Source organism: Ctenopharyngodon idella, chromosome 21 (assembly GCF_019924925.1).
Source record: "Ctenopharyngodon idella isolate HZGC_01 chromosome 21, HZGC01, whole genome shotgun sequence".
Taxonomy (NCBI): Eukaryota; Metazoa; Chordata; class Actinopteri; order Cypriniformes; family Xenocyprididae; genus Ctenopharyngodon; species Ctenopharyngodon idella.
This window is the reverse complement of record NC_067240.1, coordinates 2,555,676-2,580,289: the sequence shown is the minus strand read 5'-3', so window position 1 is coordinate 2,580,289 and position 24,614 is coordinate 2,555,676. Positions and strand designations below refer to the sequence as shown.

The 24,614-nt window shown below is 36.9% G+C and overlaps 2 protein-coding genes across 3 annotated transcripts in view; one reads left to right on the top strand and one right to left on the bottom strand.

The window, feature by feature from the left end:
- The first annotated feature begins 135 nt into the window (after positions 1-135).
- Positions 136-6,708, top strand: LOC127504181 (sphingosine 1-phosphate receptor 3). The gene is made up of 2 exons (XM_051878694.1): positions 136-310; positions 3,486-6,708. The coding sequence occupies exon 2, from the start codon at positions 3,661-3,663 to the stop codon at positions 4,687-4,689; it is 1,029 nt and encodes a 342-aa protein (XP_051734654.1). The 5' UTR covers positions 136-310; positions 3,486-3,660; the 3' UTR covers positions 4,690-6,708.
- Positions 6,709-13,292: 6,584 nt separating this feature from the next.
- Positions 13,293-24,614, bottom strand: part of shc3 (SHC (Src homology 2 domain containing) transforming protein 3) — a 36,986-nt gene continuing 25,664 nt past the window's right edge. For both annotated transcript variants that reach the window (XM_051878293.1, XM_051878292.1), the window contains 9 exons: positions 24,390-24,509; positions 24,246-24,299; positions 23,527-23,578; positions 21,492-21,621; positions 21,271-21,418; positions 19,419-19,473; positions 19,023-19,217; positions 17,529-17,839; positions 13,293-15,148 (listed from right to left, as the gene is read on the bottom strand). In XM_051878293.1, coding sequence (XP_051734253.1) covers positions 15,020-15,148; positions 17,529-17,839; positions 19,023-19,217; positions 19,419-19,473; positions 21,271-21,418; positions 21,492-21,621; positions 23,527-23,578; positions 24,246-24,299; positions 24,390-24,509 — 1,194 coding nt within the window. In that variant the 3' untranslated portion in view covers positions 13,293-15,019. The remainder of the gene's footprint in view (positions 15,149-17,528; positions 17,840-19,022; positions 19,218-19,418; positions 19,474-21,270; positions 21,419-21,491; positions 21,622-23,526; positions 23,579-24,245; positions 24,300-24,389; positions 24,510-24,614) is intronic.

The following is a 24,614-nucleotide window of genomic DNA, read 5'->3' as shown; positions in this document are numbered from 1 at the left end:
ATAGTTGGCTATATCAGAAATGCTTTCATCCCCCAGATGGAGTTGTGGAGGGTGGGGAGGTGTGTCATGGGCTGGATTGTCCGTCACAGACATACCGCAGGAAAAGGGCAGCAGACATGCGGCTGTGATAAAGGACTTTCTTCCATTACGCGCAGTCAGTGCACTCAGCGCGCGCACAGGTCTGAACTTCTGCACAACAGAGCGTGACGATTAAAGATGGAAATATAGCAGCTGCTCCCTCTTAAACAAAACAAGACACGGATGGGTTTCAGTGAAGAAAATTCGTTTCTGCGGTTCGTGATATATGATGGTGAGTAATCAAAAACTAGTGTCAAACTCAAACTACTTGTCAGGTGCATCTCTGAAAGACTTTTTGGGAATGATATTTTGTTATGCTGGACATAAGCTTATGAAACTCTTATTATTATCATTCAATCTGCAATTAATCACGCACACCACAACCACAAGTTCAGTGCAAACGACCAAAAAAGTTTTCTGCATCGAATAATCCTGGATCATATTATGATATTAAATGTTATGTGCATGCAATACGTGTTGCTCTAACTGTACAAAAATTAGCCTGTTGGGAAATTCAGCTTATGATGTTTGATGTGTTATTGAGTGTGATATCTGGTCAGTAGGTGGTCGACCACCCACCATATAACCTGCTGCACCATCTAATGACCAGTTTAAATCAGCTACTATTAGTTCCAAGAAGAAACAATAAGTTTAAGATGGACTTTCTACAAGAGTAGGACCATTGTTTTATTTGAAATACGATACTGTTTAAAAGTTTGGGGTCAGTAAGAAGAAATTAATACTTTTATTCAGCAGGAACACATTCAGTTGATCAATAGTGACGGTAAAGATTTCATTTTCAATTTTTGAAGCCGCATACTGATAATAAAAAATGTTTGATTTGAGCAACGAATCAGCATAATTTCTGAAGGATCATGTGACACTGAAGACTGGAGTAATGATGCTGAAAATTCAGCTTTGATCACAGGAATAATTTACATTTTAAAACATGTTAAAACAGCTATTTTAAATTTTTTCTTTTTTTTTTTTTTCTTTTTTTTACTGTATTTTTGAACAAATAGATGGCAGCTTTGATGAGCAGAAGAAACTTCTTTCAAAATCAAAAAAAAGAAAAAAAAAATACAGACTCCTAACTTGAACTGTACTGCATTGAAATAATGCAGTGGGACATTTATATAATCATTTAGCATATATACAGTATATCTAAGTAGTACAACCATACTTTTTGTAAAGCTACAATGATAATTTATACTTAATAGTCTTTTTTCTTTATTAAGTCATGGACTTTAAGAATCATGGAAACATCTCAGATATTCCAGCTGTGTTAAATAGCAGATCCATCAGGAACTGACTGGATCATGAAAGGGGGCGTTATGTTGAAAAATAAAAGAGATTGATAAAATGAGCCAACAAGGAATAATTGACATTAAAGGGTTAGTTCACCCAAAAATGAAAATTGTCATCATTTACTCAACCTGATGTTGTTCCAAACCTGTAACACTTTCGTTCATCTTCAGAAAACAAATGAAGATATTTTTGATGAAATCTGAGAGATTTCTGTCCCTCCATAGACAGCAACACAACTGATACTTTGATGCTTCAAAAAGTTCATAAAGAGATCGTAAAACTAATCCATATGAATTGAGCGGTTTAGTCCAAATCACAAATCGCTTTATATGATGAACAGATTGAATTTAGGCTTTTATCACATATAAACATTGATTAGCAAACACATCAGGTAAACCGAAGCTTAAGTATGAGAACCAATGAGGTTCATTCTTGTGTTACACATCACGTTTGAGCTTCTGCAAAACCAGTGAGGTTCATTATCGTGTTACGCAGCACATTTGAGCTTCCGCAAGAGCCAATGAGGTTCATTATTGTATGTTACGCAGCACATTTGAGCTTCCGCAAGAGCCAATGAGGTTCATTATTGTGTTACGTAGCACATTTGACCTTCAGCAAAAACAAATGAGGTTCATTATTGTGTTACGTAGCACGTTTGACCTTCAGCAAAAACCAATGAGGTTCATTCTTGTGTTACGCAGCACATTTGAGCTTCCGCAAGAGCCAATGAGGTTCATTCTTGTATGTTACGCAGCACATTTGAGCTTCCGCAAAACCAATGAGGTTCATTATTGTGTTACGTAGCACGTTTGACCTTCAGCAAAACCAATGAGGTTCATTATTATGTTACGTAGCACGTTTGACCTTCAGCAAAAACCAATGAGGTTCATTCTTGTGTTATGCAGCACATTTGAGCTTCCGCAAGAGCCAATGAGGTTCATTATTGTGTTACGCAGCACGTTTGACCTTCAGCAAAAACCAATGAGGTTCATTATTGTGTTACGCAGCACATTTGAGCTTCCGCAAGAGCCAATGAGGTTCATTATTGTGTTACGCAGCACGTTTGACCTTCAGCAAAAACCAATGAGGTTCATTCTTGTGTTACGCAGCACATTTGAGCTTCCGCAAGAGCCAATGAGGTTCATTATTGTGTTACGCAGCACGTTTGACCTTCAGCAAAAACCAATGAGGTTCATTATTGTGTTACGCAGCACGTTTGACCTTCAGCAAAAACCAATGAGGTTCATTATTGTGTTACGCAGCACATTTGAGCTTCCGCAAGAGCCAATGAGGTTCATTCTTGTATGTTACACAGCACGTTTGAGCTTCCACAAAAACCAGTGAGGTTCATTCTTGTATGCTACGCAGCACATTTGAGCTTCCGCAAAAACCAATGAGGTTCATTCTTGTATGTTACGCAGCACGTTTGAGCTTCCGCAAAAACCAATGAGGTTCATTCTTGTATGCTACGCAGCACATTTGAGCTTCCGCAAAACCAATGAGGTTCATTATTGTGTTATGCAGCACGTTTGAACTTCCTCAAGAGCCAGTGAGGTTCATTCTTGTATGTTACGCAGCACATTTGAGCTTCTGCAAAACCAATGAGGTTCATTATTGTGTTACGCAGCACGTTTGACCTTCAGCAAAAACCAATGAGGTTCATTCTCGTGTGTTACGTAGCACATTTGAGCTTCCGCAAGAGGTTTGTTCTCACAGGTTCAGTTGAGCTTCAGTTTATGTTCACTAATCAATGTTTTTATGTGAATAAAAGCCTAAATTACATCTGTTCATCATATGCAATCAAGTCTCTTCAGAAAATGTGGACTAAACCGCTCAATTCATGTGGTTTAGTTTTACAGTCTCTTCATTAACTTTTTGGTAGACAAAGTGGTATAGTTGCGTAGCTGTCAGTGGAGGGACAGAAATTGCTCAGATTTCATTTAAAATATCTTCATTTCTGTTTGAAGATGAACAAAAGTCTTACGAGTTTAACAACATGAGGGTGAGTGATGACAATGTTTTCATTCTTGGGTGAACTAACCATTTAAGACCAGAGTAATAGTAAGTTCAAGCTGAATTTAATCTGCTTCACTCCACAGGGAGATGTGTGCCACCGACATGACAGTACATGGTGGTGATTGACCAGTCACCCTGAAGAAAGCAGCTCACCCGCTCACCAACACCCAGCCGTGACCCGTCTTACCTGTACGATCCGCTCCCATCCGGACTGACCACAGAGCGCCTTCATTTTCAGTATCATCCCCATCTGCTGCAATGATTAATCAACACATTTTCCTGCATTACAATTACACAGGGAAACTAGACAATCGCAATGAAACCAAAGGAGCCCCGTTGGACCCCCAAACGGTGGTGTTTTTGGTCATTTGCAGCCTCATCGTCTTTGAGAACTTAATAGTGCTGGTGGCGATCTGGAAAAACCACAAATTTCATAACCGGATGTACTTTTTTATTGCCAACCTGGCTTTGTGTGACTTATTGGCTGGTGCGGCCTACATAGTAAACTTGTTGATGTCAGGACAGTGGACGTTACACTTGTCTCCAGTCGAGTGGTTTGTTCGTGAAGGAAGTATGTTTGTAGCCCTAAGTGCTTCTATCTTCAGCCTGCTGGCGATCGCGATCGAGCGGCATCTCACTATGATAAAAATGAGGCCTTATGACGCAAGCAAAAACTACCGGGTGTTTCTGCTAATAGGAACGTGTTGGTTGATCGCCATCACGCTGGGAGCTCTGCCCATTTTGGGCTGGAACTGTCTGGAGAATCTTCCACAGTGCTCAACCATTTTACCTCTCTACAGCAAAAACTACGTGGCGTTCTGCATCACCATCTTCATATCTCTGCTGCTGGCCATCTCCATCCTCTACGCCCGCATTTACATCCTCGTCAAGAGCAGCAGCCGCAAAGTCACCAAGCACAGCAACTGCGAGCGCTCCATGGCCCTCCTGCGGACCGTCAGCATTGTGGTGGGCGTCTTCATCGCCTGCTGGACGCCCATCTTCGTGCTCTTCTTCGTCGACGTTGCCTGCGGGCCGAAAAGTTGCCCGGTTCTGCTCAAAGCCGATTGGTTCATCGGCCTGGCCGTTCTGAACTCCGCCATGAATCCAGTCATCTACACTCTTGCCAGCAGGGAAATGCGAAGGGCGTTTTACAAACTCGTATGCGGCTGTTTGGTGCGGGACGGCGTCATGGGATGCAAGCAGAACACGGACCCTAGCAGGAGCAAATCTAGCTCGAATTGCCCACGGGCGGCTGAACAAGAAAACCCAGACGGCATCAATTCATAGTTTTTGGTCATGTGACTGGCGCAGAGACCTGGAGGGCAAAAACTGCAGCACAGGCCTGTCAAATTTCCATGTTTTAAATATTTAATTCACAAAGATATGTGAACAAACTGCAAGTTATGGGCACTTGCGATCCATATCCAGACATAGTATCGTGTTTAACTTAAAAAACGTAACTTTAAAAGCGCTTAACATGCCATAATGCACTAAAAGAGTGATATTAGAGATCAAATTAATTTCACACCTTATGCTGCATTCACACGGTACGTTCTCATTTACTTGGCAGAAGTTGAAAAATTTTCAAGTGCCAACACAGGTGTCAGCCAATCAGATTGCCTTTTGCAAATATCATAGGGCAGACGCTAGTCAATTGCGTTCATGCAACACCCGAAAGTAATATGATTGGCTGTTGTCACTGTGACGGTCGCGTCAATGTGCCACACAAGTCCTGAAAAGTGAAGCCAAAATATTTCCATCGCCCCCAGGTGGCTGGATGCAGTATAGGTCATAAACCCCACCCTGTCCATGTAATCTAATGGGACGTGAGACAAACTAAACAATCAAATTATTACACTTCAAATAATTGTTTTCCAAAGATGGTTTCTGTCATTTTAGATCGTTTATCACGCTGATGTGAATTCAAGTGTTCGTTTTATAAATAAGTTTGGGTTTAGTTAGTTATTTGATTCTATAAAAACGGGGTGTGACATCATGATTGACAGCTGAGATTGACAACTTCTGAGCCAAGTAGTCACTGAAGCACTTTTTTCAGGATCTTCAGGAGGAGATTGGAGCTTTAACTTTAATTTCTACATTTCCATAACCGTTTTTCACACTGACGCAATGAGTTGTTCTGCAGTAAACTGTACTAACTGATACTGCAGCAGTGTGGGCGAGGCCTTGATACCGCGGCTCCACTTCACGCTCACTTCTTCGCAGACTCTGATCCAGAGTTCACTACTGCGCAGACTCGGGCTCTGATATATCAGCCCCATATTGGGACATTGGCGGCTTCACTTTTCCATATGGAAGAGAGTGACGGCTTCTTGAACAAAAACAAATGTAGGGCGGGGCTTGATTTTGTCTGTGGGGAATTGATTGGATGGTTGTGGTTTGCTATTGGTGGATCTCATGTGATTGACAGGTTGCCCCGCCCTCATGCCAGTAAACGCATCATCAGAGAAGAGATGTCATTGCAAGAGGGAGGGGAAGTTATTTTAATTCAAGATTACGAGGCACATGAATATGAATATAAGTTGGCATGTTGCATTTATATTCAGGGTTCATCTGTTCGCCTGTATGCATCATCAGTAAAGTTTATACTGAATTTGGTCTTTTAATATCACTGTCTTAGTATTTAGTACAAACCCGATAATGGGCGCTATTTTGCCCTCCGGGTGAGTGTTTCTAAGGTGTGACAGCACATGAAAACTGAATACACAACACAAAAAAATCAACCTACCAGTCCTAACAAAAGCTAAAGCACTAAAGTGTGTTTACTAAAATGCACACTACAGCATTAGTGCATGATATAGAACTTTAGTATGCACTTTTTAAGTGCACTTTGTTGCATACTAAAGTGCACAGTAAAGCATCAGCACATGTTAAGTGCATATTGACCCAATGCATATGGAAGCCATATAACAAAACAGATGCTTTCATTTTAGATCCCAACCTCATGATTCTAATCGATACAGCTCTCAGATAATCTGTACAGATAACAAACTAATTTGACAATATATAAATATTGACTATTTATATTGTGCTGTGTTTAATAATCTGTATACCCAAAGCCTTTTATGCCAGGTGTTGATATTGTATACTAGCATGTTTTACACTTTAGTCTGTATGATATATATGTATATAGGTTGTTGATTTTTGTTGAAATAACTTAATTGTAACATATCTAAACTTTTACCAAAGGACTAAAAAAAAGCATTCGTACAAGATCTGTCTGTATGGAGTAAATGTAGGCTGCTGTAAATGTATTTTAAGATTAAAAGCGCAATGTCTTAAAACAAATACAGCTGTTTATGGTACAGCATGTAGTTCCAAGTTTGTGGGTCTGTGTAATTTTCATAATAATGCATTTGTGCCATCTGCTGGACACATACAAGCAGTACAAGCTAAACTCTGATGCTCATGTTCATTGGGAAAAAAAAAAAAAAAAAATATATATATATATATATATATATATATATATATATATATATATATATTAGGCCATTCTACAGAATTGGTTCAAAGTTGGAGTTGGAAATGTCTTGAAAAAAAAATTTTTTCCAAAAATTTTGTATGTATGCAAATTGTATAATATCCAAGGTACACATCTCTAGTAATTGTACAGTTAATTCTCATATTTTATTTTCAAAAAGTTTTTTGTCACTGCCGAAACACAATAATAATCAATTTATTAAGAAGTGTTACATTGACCTTTTAAGATTTTGTTTACATCTACCTTGTAAATATATTTTTTGATATTTTTTTAAAATAGTTTTTATAGGTATATCGATAACAATTACAATTTTAACAATATTTCAAGTGTAATTTATGAGATTTGTTGTATTTTGAATCCAATCATTCTTTGTAAAAGGCATAAAGTTAATCATACTGATTTCAACGTTATGGATTCATTAGTTTGAATAAACATTGAACCAAACACTATAATAACATCTTAGTTAATTCAATATACTTTATTTTTGACAAAACATCCATGTTTCGGTCATGACTGCACATTTTCGGTAGTGACAGTAATGTGTCGGTAGCGACTACATCACATTACAGAATTTTAACTCACATACTAAAACACTAACCAAATACTAAAATTTGCATGACTGTACTAAAATTTTGTTTATTTCCCCTAAATAAATGATAATGTGTTCCCTTTTGTCACTACCAAAACAATGATGTCACTACCGAACGTGGTGAAGTTTTGGTAATGACAATTTTAGATACTTTTGAGCCTATCTCAAAAATGCTAATCAGTACATGGTTAGCTAGCACAGTTCTGAACAGTTGTACACAGAAATTTTTTTTAATTGAATAACCCCAAAAAAACAATGATGTCGTTTCGGTTGTGACTGTTTCGGTAGTGACAAGTTTTTGATACTTTTGAGCCTAGCTCAAAGATGCTAATCAGTACATGGTTAGCTAGCACAGTTCTGAACAGTTGTACACAGAAATTTTTTTTAATTGAATAACCCCAAAAAAACAATGATGTCGTTTCGGTTGTGACTGTTTCGGTAGTGACAAGTTTTTGATACTTTTGAGCCTAGCTCAAAGATGCTAATCAGCACATGGTTAGCTAGCACAGTTCTGAACAGTTGTACACAGGAAAAAACAAAATTTTATGGAATAACCCCCAAAAAAGTTTGCCTAATTGCAAAAAAGGTGTTTGGTAGTGACTTTCCTTAAAGTTACACACACATTTTCAGACTTTTGAACACATTTAACTCAAAATGATGGTATCTATGTACTATGAAATAGAGGCTATGAGAGGGAGGGACACAGGAATATTTCTTGAACAAAAATATAGAGGTGTGGTTAAAATTAGTCTCAGGCAATGGACTAAAACATACACTGTTTCGGTAGTGACATGAAAATGCGAGACACAAATATATTTTTAAAAACAATGGAAAAAATTGCAAAAATTATTTCAAATTCATTTTCATAAGTTGAAATTTAGGGGTTAGGGTTCGGGACAGCCACGTCCTAGTTGAAAGTACCCAATAAATGATGATTTTATATAAAGCTTACTGATATTTAAATTTTATTGTGGGATTAAATAGATAATAGAAGGATTTTAGTAAACATCTAAAATGAAAATGAGAGTACTTAAATGCTTTTAAATGTGTTTTTTGGTTGTGGGATAGCAGTTTGCACCAAATCTATAGAATGGCCCATACATATATATATATAGAAGTGAGTACACCCCTCACATTTTTGTAAATATTTTATTATATCTTTTCATGTGACAACACTGAAATGACACTTTGCTACAATGTAAAGTAGTGAGTGTACAGCTTGTAAACTCGCTGTCCCCTCAAAATAACTCAACACACAGCCATTAATGTCTAAACCGCTGGCCACAAAAGTGAGTACACCCCTAAGTGAAAATGTCCAAATTGGGCCCACTTAGCCATTTTGTCTCCCCGGTGTCATGTGACTCGTTAGTGTTACAAGGTCTCAGGTGTGAATGGGAAGCAGGTGTGTTCAATTTGGTGTTATTGCTCTCACTGGCCCTGTCCCAAATGGCACCCTAAACACTCACAGCCTTCCTACGAGTCCGCACTTTTGTGACGTAACGTCGCTTTGACTGTCGGGAAGAAGCCTGCCGTGGAGCTCGCACCAGTGCGGGCTCAGCAAAAGTGCGCATCGAGGGCGCATATCGGCCGCAAAGGGGGCGCTCGCGAGCACCCTTCTAAAGCCTAAAATTGACAAATGGGACACCCTATGGTCTCGTAGTCTTAACGGACACGGACACGCGCACGCAGCAGCCATTTTAAGTCCACAAGACCGAAAGTGCATAGAAGTGTGCCATTTGGGACAGGGCCACTCTCTCATACTGGTCACTGGAAGTTCAACATGGCACCTCATGGCAAAGAACTCTCTGAGGATCTGAAAAAAAGAATTGTTGCTCTACATAAAGATGGCGTAGGCTATAAGAAGATTGCCAAGATCCTGAAACTGAGCTGCAGCACGGTGGCCAAGAACATACAGCGGTTTAACAGGACAGGTCCCACTCAGAACAGGCCTCGCCATGGTCTACCAAAGAAGTTGAGTGCTCAGCGTCATATCCAGAGGTTGTGTTTGGGAAATAGACGTATGAGTGCTGCCAGCATTGCTGCAGAGGTTGAAGGGTGGGGGGTCAGCCTGTCAGTGCTCAGACCATACGCTGCACACTGCATCAAATTGATCTGCATGGCTGTCATCCCAGAAGGAAGCCTCTTCTAAAGATGATGCACAAGAAAGCCCACAAACAGTTTGATGAAGACAAGCAGACTAAGGACATGGATTACTGGAACCATGTCCTGTGGTCTGATGAGACCAAGATAAACTTGTTTGGTTCAGATGGTGTGGTAGCAACCAGGTGAGGAGTACAAAGACAAGTGTGTCTTGCCTACAGTCAAGCATGGTGGTGGGAGTGTCATGGTCTGGGGCTGCATGAGTGCTGCCGGCACTGGGGAGCTACAGTTCATTGAGGGAACCATGAATGCCAACATGTACTGTGACATACTGAAGCAGAGCATGATCCCCTCCCTTCGGAGACTGGGCCGCAGGGCAGTATTCCAACATGATAACGAAAGAATGTCTTCAGACCTAAACCCTATTGAGCATCTGTGGGGCATCCTCAAACGGAAGGTGGAGGAGCGCAAGATCTCTAACATCCACCAGCTCCGTGATGTCGTCATGAGGAGTCTAGTGGCAACCTGTGAAGCTCTGGTGAACTCCATGCCCAAGAGGGTTAAGGCAGTGCTGGAAAATAATGGTGGCCACACAAAATATTGACACTTTGGGCCCAATTTGGACATTTTCACTTAGGGGTGTGCTCACTTTTGTGGCCAGCGGTTTAGACAATAATGGCTGTGTGTTGAGTTATTTTGAGGGGACAGCAAATTTACACTGTTACACAAGCTGTACACTCACTACTTTACATTGTAGCAAAGTGTCATTTCTTCAGTGTTGTCACATGAAAAGATATAATAAAATATTTACAAAAATGTGAGGGGTGTACTCACTTCTGTGAGATACTGTGTATATGTATATATATATACACACACCATATATATACCATGATGTACATTCTTCAGTTACATTCAAATTACAGTAATAAGAATGACTGTAAAATGTTTTGCTAATGCAGATTGGGTGGAAAAAACAAAGCTCTTAAAAATAGGATTAATTTTCTTGATGTAAATCATAATTTCTTGTTTATTTCTTTTGAATTTGAAATATGATTCTTTACAGGTTCTGTGAGATTCACCTGAATAACCAAAGTAACCAAAGAGTAATACACATTGATTGTTTTATTGCCACCAATCATAAAGAATAGGAATAAGTCATACAAGCAAAGATTAGACCTGTAAACACAGTTTGGGCTTTTGAATTCTGTCACCTGTTTCATGGCCTATGATCTTCTGAACGCTCACAGCTGAAGGGCATGAGACCAAAGACTACAAGCATGATGGTACAAATAAAAGGCACGTTTTCCTTAACACAACTCTGGATGGCAAAGCAACACTTTTTTTGCAAACCAATTTTGAATTTCTATATTATTTTTTTGGGAATGAATAACTTCTAGTTAAGATAGTAATTTGTTGCAGCATTACAAAAACAGTAAAAGCACCACTGTTTAGTTGGAGTCAGTTTAATATGTGTAATGTAACATCAGTCATTTAGATAAACATATGAAACAGACTCTGCAAAGTCCAGTGAAAATCTGCTGGGATTTGGCAGTTTAAATGGGGAAAGTTGCCACCACTGGAAAAATCCTTCAGTAATTTCACAGACTAGAAATTTGTGAATGCATGTTGTGTTCAGAATCACTTTAGAGTTTGAAATGCAAATTTCTCACTGAGATAGTCTACAACCAGTGTCCAGCGCCATTTTAAAATTGGTGTCATGAAGCAGCTTAAGCTGAACTAGTCTTTCTTTTCAAAACCTGCTGATTTATCATGAACTGCGCTTTAATTTTGACTAGAATACAACTTTGACTTGCAAAATAGAGGGTGATATTTATCAACGAAAATATGCACATGTAAAAGTACTGATTTTATTTTGTGCTGTAAATTTGCAGTGAAACTATGAAGTAAGATTATTTTCTCATTTTAATATTTAAAAATGAGTTAAATTAAATGTAAATAATTTAAAATAAATGTAAAATAAAATAATTGATAACTAAATGTGTGTGTGTTTATACACTGTGTTCCAAATGATTATGCAAGTGACATCAGTAGGATTTCAGTACAATAAACATTCAGATTTTAGTTTTTCTAAGAAAGTATTTGTTTGTTTATTTATCCATGTCTTTTTAGATAACTGGTATCAATCTCAGACAAAATAATTTGCCATGTCTAAATGGAGGTTGTTCCACATTATTAAGCAAGTCACAGTTCTCATGCAATATGGGGAGGAAGAAAGATCTTTCTGAAGATGAAAAGCATGAAATGGTGCAATGTTGTGCAAAACGCATGAAAACAACTAATATTATGTGAAAACTGAATGCAGATTATTGAATTATCATAAGATTTGTAAGTGATTTAGAGCACAGCAGAACTCGGTCAGATAAAGGCTTATTAAGGAAAGTTTCTGTCAAACAAGTTAATTGTATTAAAAGGGCAGCTAAAAAAAAGCCAGTGTTGAGCAGCAAACAGGTATTTGAAGCTGCTAACCAAACCCCACAAAGAGAAACATTTACAGTGGGTGTAGAAATACATTTTCAAACAGTTTTATTGCTGTGGTGTTTTTTTTGCAGCATGGGATAGTGCATAGTGCATTGTATTTCAGAAGGCACTATCCTCCTTTTTATACCATAGTTGAAAATGGCCAGTTATGAACTCCACATATCTTGCAGAAGTCATTTTGACACCCTCAGAGACCCTAAAGGGACCTTCCATCTCACTTCCCAATATTCCAGCCCAAATCATCACCCGCCAGCTCCCTGCTGACGTCACAGTCTTGTTGGAACGTGGTGGCCATTCACCAACCATCCAGAAATCCATCCATTTAGACCATCCATTGTAGTACGGCATTCGTCAGTGAATAAAACTATTTAAAAATGAGTCTTCATGTATTTCTAAACCCACTGTAAATGTTTCTCTTTGTGAGGTTTGGTTAGTGGTGTCTGAAATACAACTTTACACACAACTGCCAGCCTGCATGGAGAGCTTCTTGAAACTCCAGAGACGCCAGCAGCTTCAAATACCTGTTTGCTGCTCAACACCGGCTTTTTTTATAGCTGCCCTTTTAATACAATAAAATTTTTTGACGGGAACTTTCATTAATAAGCCTTTATCTGACTGAGTTCTGCTGTGCTCTAAATCACTCACAAATCTTATGATAATTCAATAATCTGCATTCAGTTTTCACATAATATTAGTTGTTTTCATGCCTTTTGCATAACATTGCACCATTTCATGCTTTTCATCTTCAGAAAGATCTTTCTTCCTCCCCATATTGCATGAGAACTGTGACTTGCTTAATAATGTGGAACAACCTCCATTTACCTAAGTAGACATGGCAAATTATTTTGTCTGAGATTGATACCAGTTATCTAAAAAGACCTGGATAAATAAACAAACACTTTCTTAGAAAAACTAAAATCTGAATGTTTATTGTACTGAAATCTTACTGATATGTCACTTGCATAATAATTTGGAACACAGTGTGTGTATATATATATATATATATATATAAAATATGAGATTATTTTCTCATTTTAATGTTTAAAAATTAATTAAATGAAATGTAAATAATTTAAAATAAATGTAAAATAAAATCATTTAAAACTAAATATTAGATTTTCTAATTTTAATATTTGAAAAAGAATTAAATGTAAATTATATATATGTATATATATATATATATATATATATATATATATATATATATATATATATATATATAATTCCTGTGCCTCCAAATCAATATTTCCAGATTTTAATGTGACAAATGTCAGTACATAGATATCATGTGTTGTGTTTGTGTGAGAGTGACAATATTCGAAATGATGTAAGAATGTAAACGATACCAACAATCATATTAAAAATGGCCTGTTTCAAGAAAAAAAAAGAAAAAGAAAGTTGAGCAAATATGAAGCTGAACAGGTCTTCAATCATATAAGAGGATCATTCTAGGCTACAAAACCTTTGATAGCAGTTTGATAGAATTTTGATAGCAATGCAAATCACAATTTAAGTGAATTTAAGGGTGAATCTCACAAGGAAAGGTCATATTTTATTCTACCAAAAAAGAAGAAAATAATCAATTATATTCAGCATAAAAAATGAAGCATTTTGGACATTATTGTCATGACAATTGAGCTTAATTTTCTTTATGACAAAAATATAATTTTGTGTTTTTCTGTTGATTTTAATTGATTTTTATGAGATGCACCCTTATGTATGATAATATTATCTTGGTGCTAATTTTTAATCAGATGCAAATTTCATTTATCTGAAATGTGGATGTAAAGACAAAACTAAACGCAACAGGAGCATGTTTACGGTGTAATAAATGTGGCAAAAAACGGTGAAAAATCCAGTAATATTCCAGTTCATCCAGTAATTAGACTGTGCAAAACCACACCAGACCGTCTCTCACACAGGAAAGCGTTGATTGTGCTATTCATTTAGAACCGTTTAATTGAAAATAATCATCAGAAGAATAATTATAATACCAATTTGTCTGTTTGTGAAGCCCACAGTCAAACCATAGAAGTCATAACTGATAGAAACATCCAAGGTATAAAGTAAGCCCCGAACCGAGCGACTACACACCTCTGACACGTTTAAAGAAGGAGCTAAACTCAATGAATACTGGGAAAGCATAAATATTTTACATTGTGAGCATACACAAAAGCACCTCCGCCGGGGCTCTGGATGCTACCAACAATGACCACAAGTACAATTAAGTCAAGTCATGCGAGTGCCACAGGTTTCAACGTCATACAAAAATGTAGGTACTTTAAAGCCGTGTGTGTGCGTGTTTTGGTTGTGGTGTGTGTACGTGCAGCATGTCGGAGTGTGGTTTCTGTTAAAGCAAACACATTCACGTCATCTTCCCTCTGAAAAGCATAATCAACAGTGATTCGATAGAAGCTACCAAATGATCTCGCACACTAGCTGCAGTAAAGGACAAACTCCTAAAATAGGTCAATATAAACAGCTTTTGTTTTTTTGTTTTTTCCTGTTTTTCGTTTTCTCAAATATTTGTTTTCCTTCTATCTCTTACCAATGAACATTAAAATCCGGTTGTGCTTGATAGACAAAACTAAAACTTTTTTTATTCTAAAATACTTTTTCTTTATCTGGTTTTCCTCTCATCCCCTCTTGGAGATCTTCCGTTTTCAACGGCTGTCTGAAATCCATCAGCGTCTTCTTCAAAAATATATAGATTCTCAACCAGCGCAATAAAATAACTGTATCAGTTCTATTAAATCAGGTTCGATTCCTCTTTTTGCATCGTCCAAACTAAAATCGTCCATCGTTTATCTAAAAACGCTGTCCTCCGTCGTCACAGTCAAGCAGTTCGACAGCAGTCACATGTTCACCGACGGAAAGTCATCTGAGCGTGTTTGTTTTTCATGACCCCTCCCACACGTTTTCGGGTGTCGTCACTGTTTTCTGTCGACCGGCTGCTTCAAACACAGTTCGCTTCCCGCCGAGACGATTGGCAGGTTGTTGTCACGGTGATGGCCAATCAGGTGGCTTATGCTCTCGAATATGTGATCTTTCGTCCGAACCTTGAGGAGACATAAATTTGATTTGAAAGTTTAAGCACACATGACTGAAAGACGCTTGCATGTTCACTACTGTTTAAATGTAAAGAAATTAACACTTTTATTCAGTAAAGAGGCATTAAATTGATCAAAAGTGACATTAAAGACATTTATAATGTTACAAAATATTTCTGTTTCAAATAAATAATGTTAAATCCTTAAAAATGTATCACTGTTTTCACAAAAATATGAAGCAGCTCAACTGTTTTCAACATTGGTAATAATCATAAATATTTCTTGAGCAGCAAATCATCATATTAGAATGATTTCTGAAGGATCATGTGACACTGAAGACTGGAGTAATGATGCTGAAAATTCAGCTTTGATCACAGGAATAAATTACAGTTTAACATATATTCATATTGAAAACAGTAATAATATTTATATTTATATTTTATAATACAATTTTTACTGTGTTTTTGATCAAATAAATGAAATCAATTCATCCTGAGGAAATATGGGATTTCTGTCATTAAAATCTGGAGATAAAATGTTTTAGGATTTGGAAAAGTTTAAAAGTAAAGCTATGATGTAAAATGAAGATACATTTCTATGTGACTAATCAAATACAAGTAAACAGGTGTCGTAGATCATGTGACTCTTATGTGACTCATCTGACTTCTCAAATTCATTCAAACTTTTCACTCCAAATTTGTGCATTCAACTTCAATGTTTGATTAAACTACAAAAGAACCCAAAATAGAAGTATTATAATCATTATTTTTGGCGGCTTGGTGGCGCTTAATTTATATTTTAAAGGCTCAATATTAAGGTTTAGTATTTCACTGTGATGTGGAACAATGTTAGCAATATTACATATAATATTCATATAATATAATATTCATTCTCTTGTGCTCTAGAGACGTTTGAACTCACTATATTTGCTTTCATATGTGATTAGATACTTCTAACATATTTTTATATGTATCAAAGCACGTTATTTTTAAGAAATACTATATATAACAATTTTTCAACCTAATCTCATGGATAAAACGACACTCTAGCAACATCTTTTACAGGCTTTATGGAATTAGTCAAATTGACTAGACTAGGTGAATAGAGCTGCGACCAAACATGCTCCTACACGATCGGTCATTTTCTAAAAAAAAAAAAAAACATTTATATACTTTTTAACCACAAATGCTCGTCTTGCACTGCTCTGTGATGCGCCACGCATTACGTAATCACGTTGGAAAGGTCGAGTGACGTAGGCGGAAGTATCGATCCAGTGTCTACAAATCGAACGCCCGTTACAAAAAAAAGGTAAAACAACAATATCGGATGATTTTGAAGATGGAGGAGGAAATGGAGTTTTCGCCCTACCGCGGTACTTCCGCCTACGTCACACGTGACCTTTCCAACGTGATTACGTAATGTGTGGCGCATCGCAGAGCAGTGCAAGACGAGCATTTGTGGTTAAAAAGTATATAATTTTTCATATTTTTAGAAAATGGCCGATGGTTTCTCTAGATAAGACCCTTATTCCTCGTCTGGGATCGTGTAGAGCTCTTTGAAGCTGCACTGAAACTGACATTTGGACCTTCAACCCGTTGAACCCCAATGAAGTCCACTATATGGAGAAAAATCCTGGAATGTTTTCCTCAAAAACCTTCATTTCTTTTCGACTGAAGAAAGAAAGACATAAACATCTTGGATGACATGGGGGTGAGTAAATTATCAGGACATTTTAATTCTGAAGTGAACATTTTAATTCTTAAGCCATTAGTCGACTAGTTGCACGTTCATTGATAATAATTTAAATATTTAAATATATAACGGGGGGTGTTGTGGGGTTTGCATCAGCAAATGGTTTGGGTTTCAGGGCTGAAAAAGAATATTATATGTAACATTGTTCTACATTACAGAGAAATACTAAACCTTAATAATGAGCCTTTAAAATATAAATTAAGCGCCACAGCACCGCACCACCAAAAATAATGATTATGAATGTGTCGGAAAAACAGCAAGGAGACTGTCCGAACATTTTAATGAACTACAGTGGATGCGTCTATAAAGAGAAATGCACGTTAAGTTAAACTTCATGCAGTAAACGCTGTACTAATTTAGCTTCCACACTTCTCTTGGATACTCTTGGATATGTGCCTAATAATAGCACACATTTATCTAGGTTAATGTTAGCAAGCAGCCATGTAAAGTGGCTAACGTTAGGCTTAGGATCGAGGAATGATAGGTGAACGTTTGGATTTCCTGCCCGACATAATTTGCGATCTGCGTGATTTTGCCACTTTTCAGTGACCAACCGACTAATTAAAATTTGGTTGACCAAGCCTCTTCTCATCGATTAACATTAGGTCAAATATTAGGGGTCAGCAATCACTCTCACCGTTCCCTCTGGATCGACCAGCAGCAGGTGTTTGGCCAGGCCGTTGTGCATCCCCGTCAGGACGTACGACCCCGGGTTTGTGGCGCTCTTCCGTACCAGAAAGTCGCCGTCGTGGAGCAGCAGTTTCTCAGCCTGGCGGCGGCTCATCTCTCCGTGATACCACGTCTGGTCCTCCAGTTCCTCCTGAGCTCTCAGGGCGGCCGCTCGCATCAGCAGTGGACTGGAGTTATCGACAGACGCCGCTTTATGTAGTTCTGAGGCTGGAGGGGGCGGAGCTGGAGTCTGAGTCATGATGGCATCCTCAAATGGCTCTGAGGGCAAGAGAACACAAAACCTGTTATCTTATGTGCTGAGCTTTTATTTCGTTGCAAAATGTAACTATATTATCGCCCAACTCTAATCTGCTAAATGCAACTAAAAGGCATGAAGATATTATAAACATAATTTTCGGTACAGCTGATTTGAAACAATGTGAAAAGCACTATATAAATACATTTGACTTGGCATGTAACATAAATGGGCTTCATTAGATACTTCAATGGAAATTTTTTTACTAAATTAAGGTGTTTTTGTTTATTTTTCACATTTTTATCATCTACAGTAAAACAGCTGACAATGAACTGATACAATCAGAAGATATTTAATATTCAAATGAGGAGTATGATTCTTTGCAAAAGCTCTGCTACTAGATTTATTTATGGAGAAAAGAAAAAAACTCTCCACATCTTGGCTGAGCTTTTGATTTTGTTACGGAAAGTGTGAAGCTGGTTGGTTCTTGTCACATGACCTGCGGTGCACTTGAGGCATTCTGAAAAGTTGAGATTTTTTTCGTCTCACTGCAGCGTAGACACACCTGGAAAAAATGTCGCTTTCTACTGTGAGTGCATCTACATTTAAAATAATGAACTTGAGCGTGCAAAAGACGACCCCTAAGTAATATAAATAAAAAGTTCTCAAGCTCACTGAAGTCACGGAAACTATCAGTGATTGAATAAGAAAAAAGAAACTAATTTCAAGCAATATGACAAATAAATACAACAGAACATCAACACATTCTAACATCAATACTAACAAGGAAATAGCCTACCAAGTAAATTGAATTAAGTAATCAAATGTGAAAATAAAACAATCTTAAAAATATGATTGTTATTAAAGCTATTAAAGTTATTAAAGTTATTCAGTCATGAGCAGTGAGTGATTTTCTCTCGATTAACATCAGGGACAAGAGCAGGTAAATTAGGCTGCTGTCACTTTAAGTCTGAATGCACAGATCTAATATCAGTTTTTCTCCCAAATACACAACCAACTGTGTTTACTAATATACTCACCAAGACGGGCATTTTCACATAACTTTAAGTATATAAATAAAGTTAAACTTGCTTACTGAAACTGTTATATGTTATGAACTGCAAGTTAATGCGTCACCTATTGATGGGGCTGTAAAACGTACATTATCACAGCACTGTGAAGAAAGAATTCACTGTAAACTCTTACTCATGTCAAAGAGGTCCTTCCTCGGGCTGTCTTTAGCTGGACCGGTCGTGCCTGAATCAGACGCCGTCTCTGACTCTCCCTGCAGGGCGGCCAACACCTGCGTGTCAATGTGCTGCGTGTTCACGTACGTGGGGACTTCTCCTGCTTTAGGGGCTTGACCTTTGACCTCAGGGAGACTGTATATGTCACAGGACCCTAAATGAGAAGCACAGACAGAAAAACAAAAGAAGATATTTTGAAAAATGTCAAAACAATGTTGTTTTGGATGAAAAAAAAAAAACCCTTCAAAAATATCTTCTTTTGTGTTCTGCAGAAGGAAGTCATATGACATGAGGGCTTCTGGGTGATCTGTCTCTTTAACTCCATCTAAATGTCAAAATAAAAAGTGAACTGTACCTTGTTGGATGAACATGGGTCGGCCCTGGTAGTATGTCTGGTCGACTCCAGCGCCCTGTGTGGACAGCATATGAACAACAATAATGAAACACCTCCTCATCAACCTGGTGGAGTCACATTCACTGACAGAGAGGAAACAGAGTTCACACTACAGGAAGTCATCTAAACGAGCCGTTCCATTAAATAAATTTTCAACATTTATACAAGTTGTTAAGAAGCAGATCATGTGAAATGTGAGGTTTTTTTAAACAATAACTAATACTGCACTGATAACTGTAACTTAAAGGGATAGTTACCAGAAGCTAGTGATTATAGTTTATAAAGTTACAAATATGGATATTTTTCTTACAAAAACGCATCACTTTGCTTCAGAAGGCCTTTATTAACCCCCTGGAGTCGTATGGATTACTTTTATGATGGATGGATGTGCTTTTTTGGGCTTCAAAATATTGGTTAATGTTCACTCCCATTATAAAGCTTGGAAGAGCCAGAATATTTTTTAATATAGCTTTAATATATAATTTTAATATAATGATTTTGTTTGGCTGAAAGAAGAAAGTCATATACACCTAGGATGGCTTGAGGGTGAGTAAATCATGGGATAATTTTCATTTTTGGGTGAACTATCCCTTTAAGTATTTTTTTTATGTTAAGTTTTTATTTTTACTTTTATTTTTATTAATTTATTTGTATTTTAATTAATTTTTTACATATGTAAGAGTAGGAAAGATGGAATTGTTCTGTACTTTGTGTTGCTGGTTTCTATATTATAACAATACTTAATATTTATTTATTTATTATTTTAATTGAATTATTTTATATTTCGGAGTGGGACAGTTGGAATTATTCTGTATTTCGTGGTGTTTGTTTCATATATTAGGGTTAGGGTTAGGCATGGATGAGGGTTTGCTGGATGGACACTGCAAATAGAGCTGAAAGCGCAGGTCAAACGCCTGACCGATCGTACTGATCACATCCTGAGCCAGACCGTCGGAGCACTCCAGAATATGACATGCTGGAAAACAACACAGTCAGGATGAATCCCACCCAACCTGTCAAGAACACGTCTGGGTCATATTTCACCCCAAAAACCAAATCAAAAGAAAATATAGCCAGTTAAGGACCATTACATTTTTTATAAGTATTTTTTTTATGTTAAGTTTTTATTTTTACTTTTATTTTTATTAATTTATTTGTATTTTAATTAAATTTTTACATATGTAAGAGTGGGAAAGATGGAATTGCTATGTACTTTGTGTTGCTGGTTTCGATATTATAACAATATTTAATATTTATTTATTATCTTAATTGAATTGGAGTGGGATAGTTGGAATTATTCTGTATTTTGTGGTGTTTGTTTCAATATTATAACAAAATATAATATTTATTTATTATTTTAATTTAATTACTATATATGTTGGAGTGGGAAAGTTGGAATCGCTCTGTAATTCTGTGGTGTTTGTTTCAATATTATAACAATATTTAATATTTATTTATTATTTTAATTGAATTATTATATATCTTGGAGTGGGACATTTGGAATTATTCTGTATTTTGTGGTGACATTACCATTAATATCAGATTTGTTTGGTTCCCTCAATTTAAAATATTCCCTCAATTCATTTTAGTGACCTGATTTCTTTTATCTACAGAAGTAAATACTATATTTTATGGAAACTTCATCATAGCATAACCCTTTATTCTCATTATTTACCAAAACACAATTAATACTGACAGAAACACATGAATTGCATTTACAGAAAGAACTGAGCTATTGATCATCAGTCAGGTCACTTCCTGTCAGCTGGTATAAATAGTGCATGAGTGTGGGTGGGTGATTAGTGCTGCAGACCTGGCTGCTGTCTTGTGTCTGATTGGTCAGTCTAGCGTCAATGAAGCCTCCAGGTGGCGGCATCTTGCCGGGAATGCTGTTGTAGTAGTGATGATCGGCGGACTCCTCCCCTTCCTCTGTCCATGGGGGCTCGTCCGTACTCATAACCCTAAAGAGAGGACAGAATGAGATGTAGAAGCAGCCTCTGGCCCAGAATCCTGAAGGTGTTCATGTGGACTCACTTGTCGTGCATGGATGAGGGTTTGCTGGATGGACACTGCAAATAGAGCTGAAAGCGCAGGTCAAACGCCTGACCGATCGTACTGATCACATCCTGAGCCAGACCGTCGGAGCACTCCAGAATATGACATGCTGGAAAACAACACAGTCAGGATGAATCCCACCCAACCTGTCAAGAACACGTCTGGGTCATATTTCACCCCAAAAACCAAATCAAAAGAAAATATAGCCAGTTAAGGACCATTACATTTTTTATTTCAGTCAAGCACTGAACGCGAAAAAATAATGCTATTTAAATTGTGATGCTCTTGTACATCATGGTAGCATGTGTTGTACTGCCTATATGTGCATTTAATAATAATTGTATTGTAGTATAAAAGAATGTAAAAATACTATTTTTTTTTATAATACTACCACCAGATACATTACGACATACATTCATTACATTCCCAATTTTTTTTGTCAGCCAAACCTTTTTGATTTTAAACATTTACTCAAAGTCCAACTGAGATTTTTTTTTTTTTTTTTTAATATTTTTTCAATATTTCAATAATATAACATGTTGTTCACAGTTCTCTGATGTGTAATTATTAATTATTAAATAGTGATTAATCATAAAAAATGTAAAATGTAAAAAAATCAGGCATTTTTCAATTAGACTTTTTAATGCGTAACATCTATGAGATCATTAACATTTGACCGTAATGTCATGATTATGACATCACAATAACTCATTAACATAAGCACCCACATATGCATACTAAAAACTGCAAAAATGACTTGCATAAATGATTATTTATGACATCACATCTCTGAGCTCATTAACATTTGCCCGCCCACATTTACACATTAAAAATAGTCTAATTGAAAAATGTCTTATTTAAATTTTACATTTTTTTATGATTAAATTAATTACTATTTAATAATTAATAATTAAGCATCAGAGAACTGAACAGTATGTTGTTAAATTATTGAAATATTGAGAAATATTAAAAAAATATTAAAAATCTCAGTTGGATGAGTAAATCTATAAAATGTTTGGCTGACATTTTTTTTTTTTTTTTTACATTTTTTATTATTAAAATTAATTACTATTTAATAATTAATAATTAAGCAAATAGTTACTGAATTAAATTAATTAACTAACTTAATTATTAGCTTTTCATGAACTCACAAACCATCTGCAGTTCTTTCACGAGTTTGGGAAACCATTATCTGCATTACAATAATGAGAATTTTGAGTGAAAATGTGTTTAAATGTCATGAAAATAGTGTCACAGGGGAAAACAGACTTCATTTGCCTTATGCAAAATAAAACTGTCTACGACATGAACGTTTTTTATCCATCAAAATACATGAAACACACAAATGAAGCAACAATAAAACTGACATGCAGGTACACACACAAACATAAGACGCGCACGCATGCTGAAGTTTTAGATATCAGCAGATGGTGAAACGGATGCCGATTTGCTGACTCACTCCCCTGTAAAGTGTTCATTACAGGATCTTTTCCTCTGACAACATCAAAAATGCTTTAGAAAGTACAGCAAGAGTTTTAAAATGTGGCCTCTGTGCTGACAGGAAGTTAAAAGATCCATGAAATGAAAAGACAGGAAGATATAACAGCCACAGAAATTGATTTTTTGATGCTAAATGCAGCTGTGGCGGACTGATCAATCACGGTTGTTTGTGAATGTAGCGCTACAGGGCGGTAAACACAATGAAATGGCCCTCAGGAGCCGTAGTGCTAAAACTGTGGTTGACCAACAAGAGCATCGTCAATCTGCACCAACCACCATTGTGAATGTTGTGAAATTAGTTAAAGGTGATAACTAATTTGCTACTGGTCAAACAGGGAGTTCTGGCCTGAAGTTGATAGGTCAGACACTCTTAACCAAACAGTCAGTGTTACTCTCAACACAAAAATAGATTACTTTGAGTTGACTCCAAACATTAACATGGATATGAGAAAGTATTTTAACATCCAACACAAATCCTCAGAGCGCACAGCAAAGGAAAAGACGAGAGTAATACCTCTCCGGTTAACAGGATCTTTCGCTACATAAGCGACGTAATCAGTCGTGTCCTGTTGACAGAAGACAGAGAGAATGATTCAAACCTAATACTTTTATGAGCATGTTTCTTTAAAGGTGTCATATAATGGAAAACAGGTTATTTCTTGCTCTTCTGTAATAGGAGTTTGATGTATTTATACTTTAAAATTCACAACTCGTCCCCTCCTCAGTCTGCACAGATTGAAACTAAACTGCAAAAATGACTCATTTGTCAAATGTCATGATTATGACATCACATCACATCTATGAGCTCATTAACATTTGGCCGCCCACATTTACGCATTAAAAATGTCTAATTCATGAAAACGTCATGATTATGACATCACAACTAAGAGCCATATTACCCACATTTATATATCAATATTTATTCAATACTCAGCAACTTGATAAACAACTAATATACCGAGACTAGCCAGTCATAAGGTCATTAACGAACACAAGTCTTAAAGGGGTGGAAAATAATCAATAAAAACTAACCTGTGCTTCTTTTTATGGAAAGAAAAATATCACAGAATCATATATTATGGCTCTTTTTATCAGAGAAACACTCATTTTATTCGATGTGCCCCTAAACACCTTCATTCTTTTCCCCGAGCCCTCTGAGATTTGCCATAAAGTGTCGTGAGGCTGAGCGTCAGCTGAAGAATGAATCACTGGTGTGATGTTGTGAAGTCTTACCGGATCTCCACCGGAGGCAAAGGATATGGACTGCATGTGATGATTGGCTATTATCTGTGGAAACAGGAAGGAGCGTCATTCATCTGCAGTAAAACACTTCATCTCGAGACAGAGAGAAGAGACAGTAAGCGTGTATTTTTGTACCTGTTTGGAGTCCGGTGTCATCAGGTTTAAACTGCTGGTGGAGATGTTGAGATTGATACTCATACCAGCAAACTGCAGGTTACTCTTGCCCAAAATACTGGAGAGAAGTTTCGAGGGAGGCTGAAAGAGAGAGCGACACATTCAGACTATCCTTCTTAAATGCTTCTTAACTTCCTAACTGCAATATGTGATGATTGCTAATTTCTTACTCCGTGTCTATATCGG

Coding starts and splice junctions, on each gene's coding strand:
- LOC127504181 (XM_051878694.1), top strand. CDS start 3,661: ATGATTAATCAACACATTTTCCTGCATTACAATTACACAGGGAAACTA.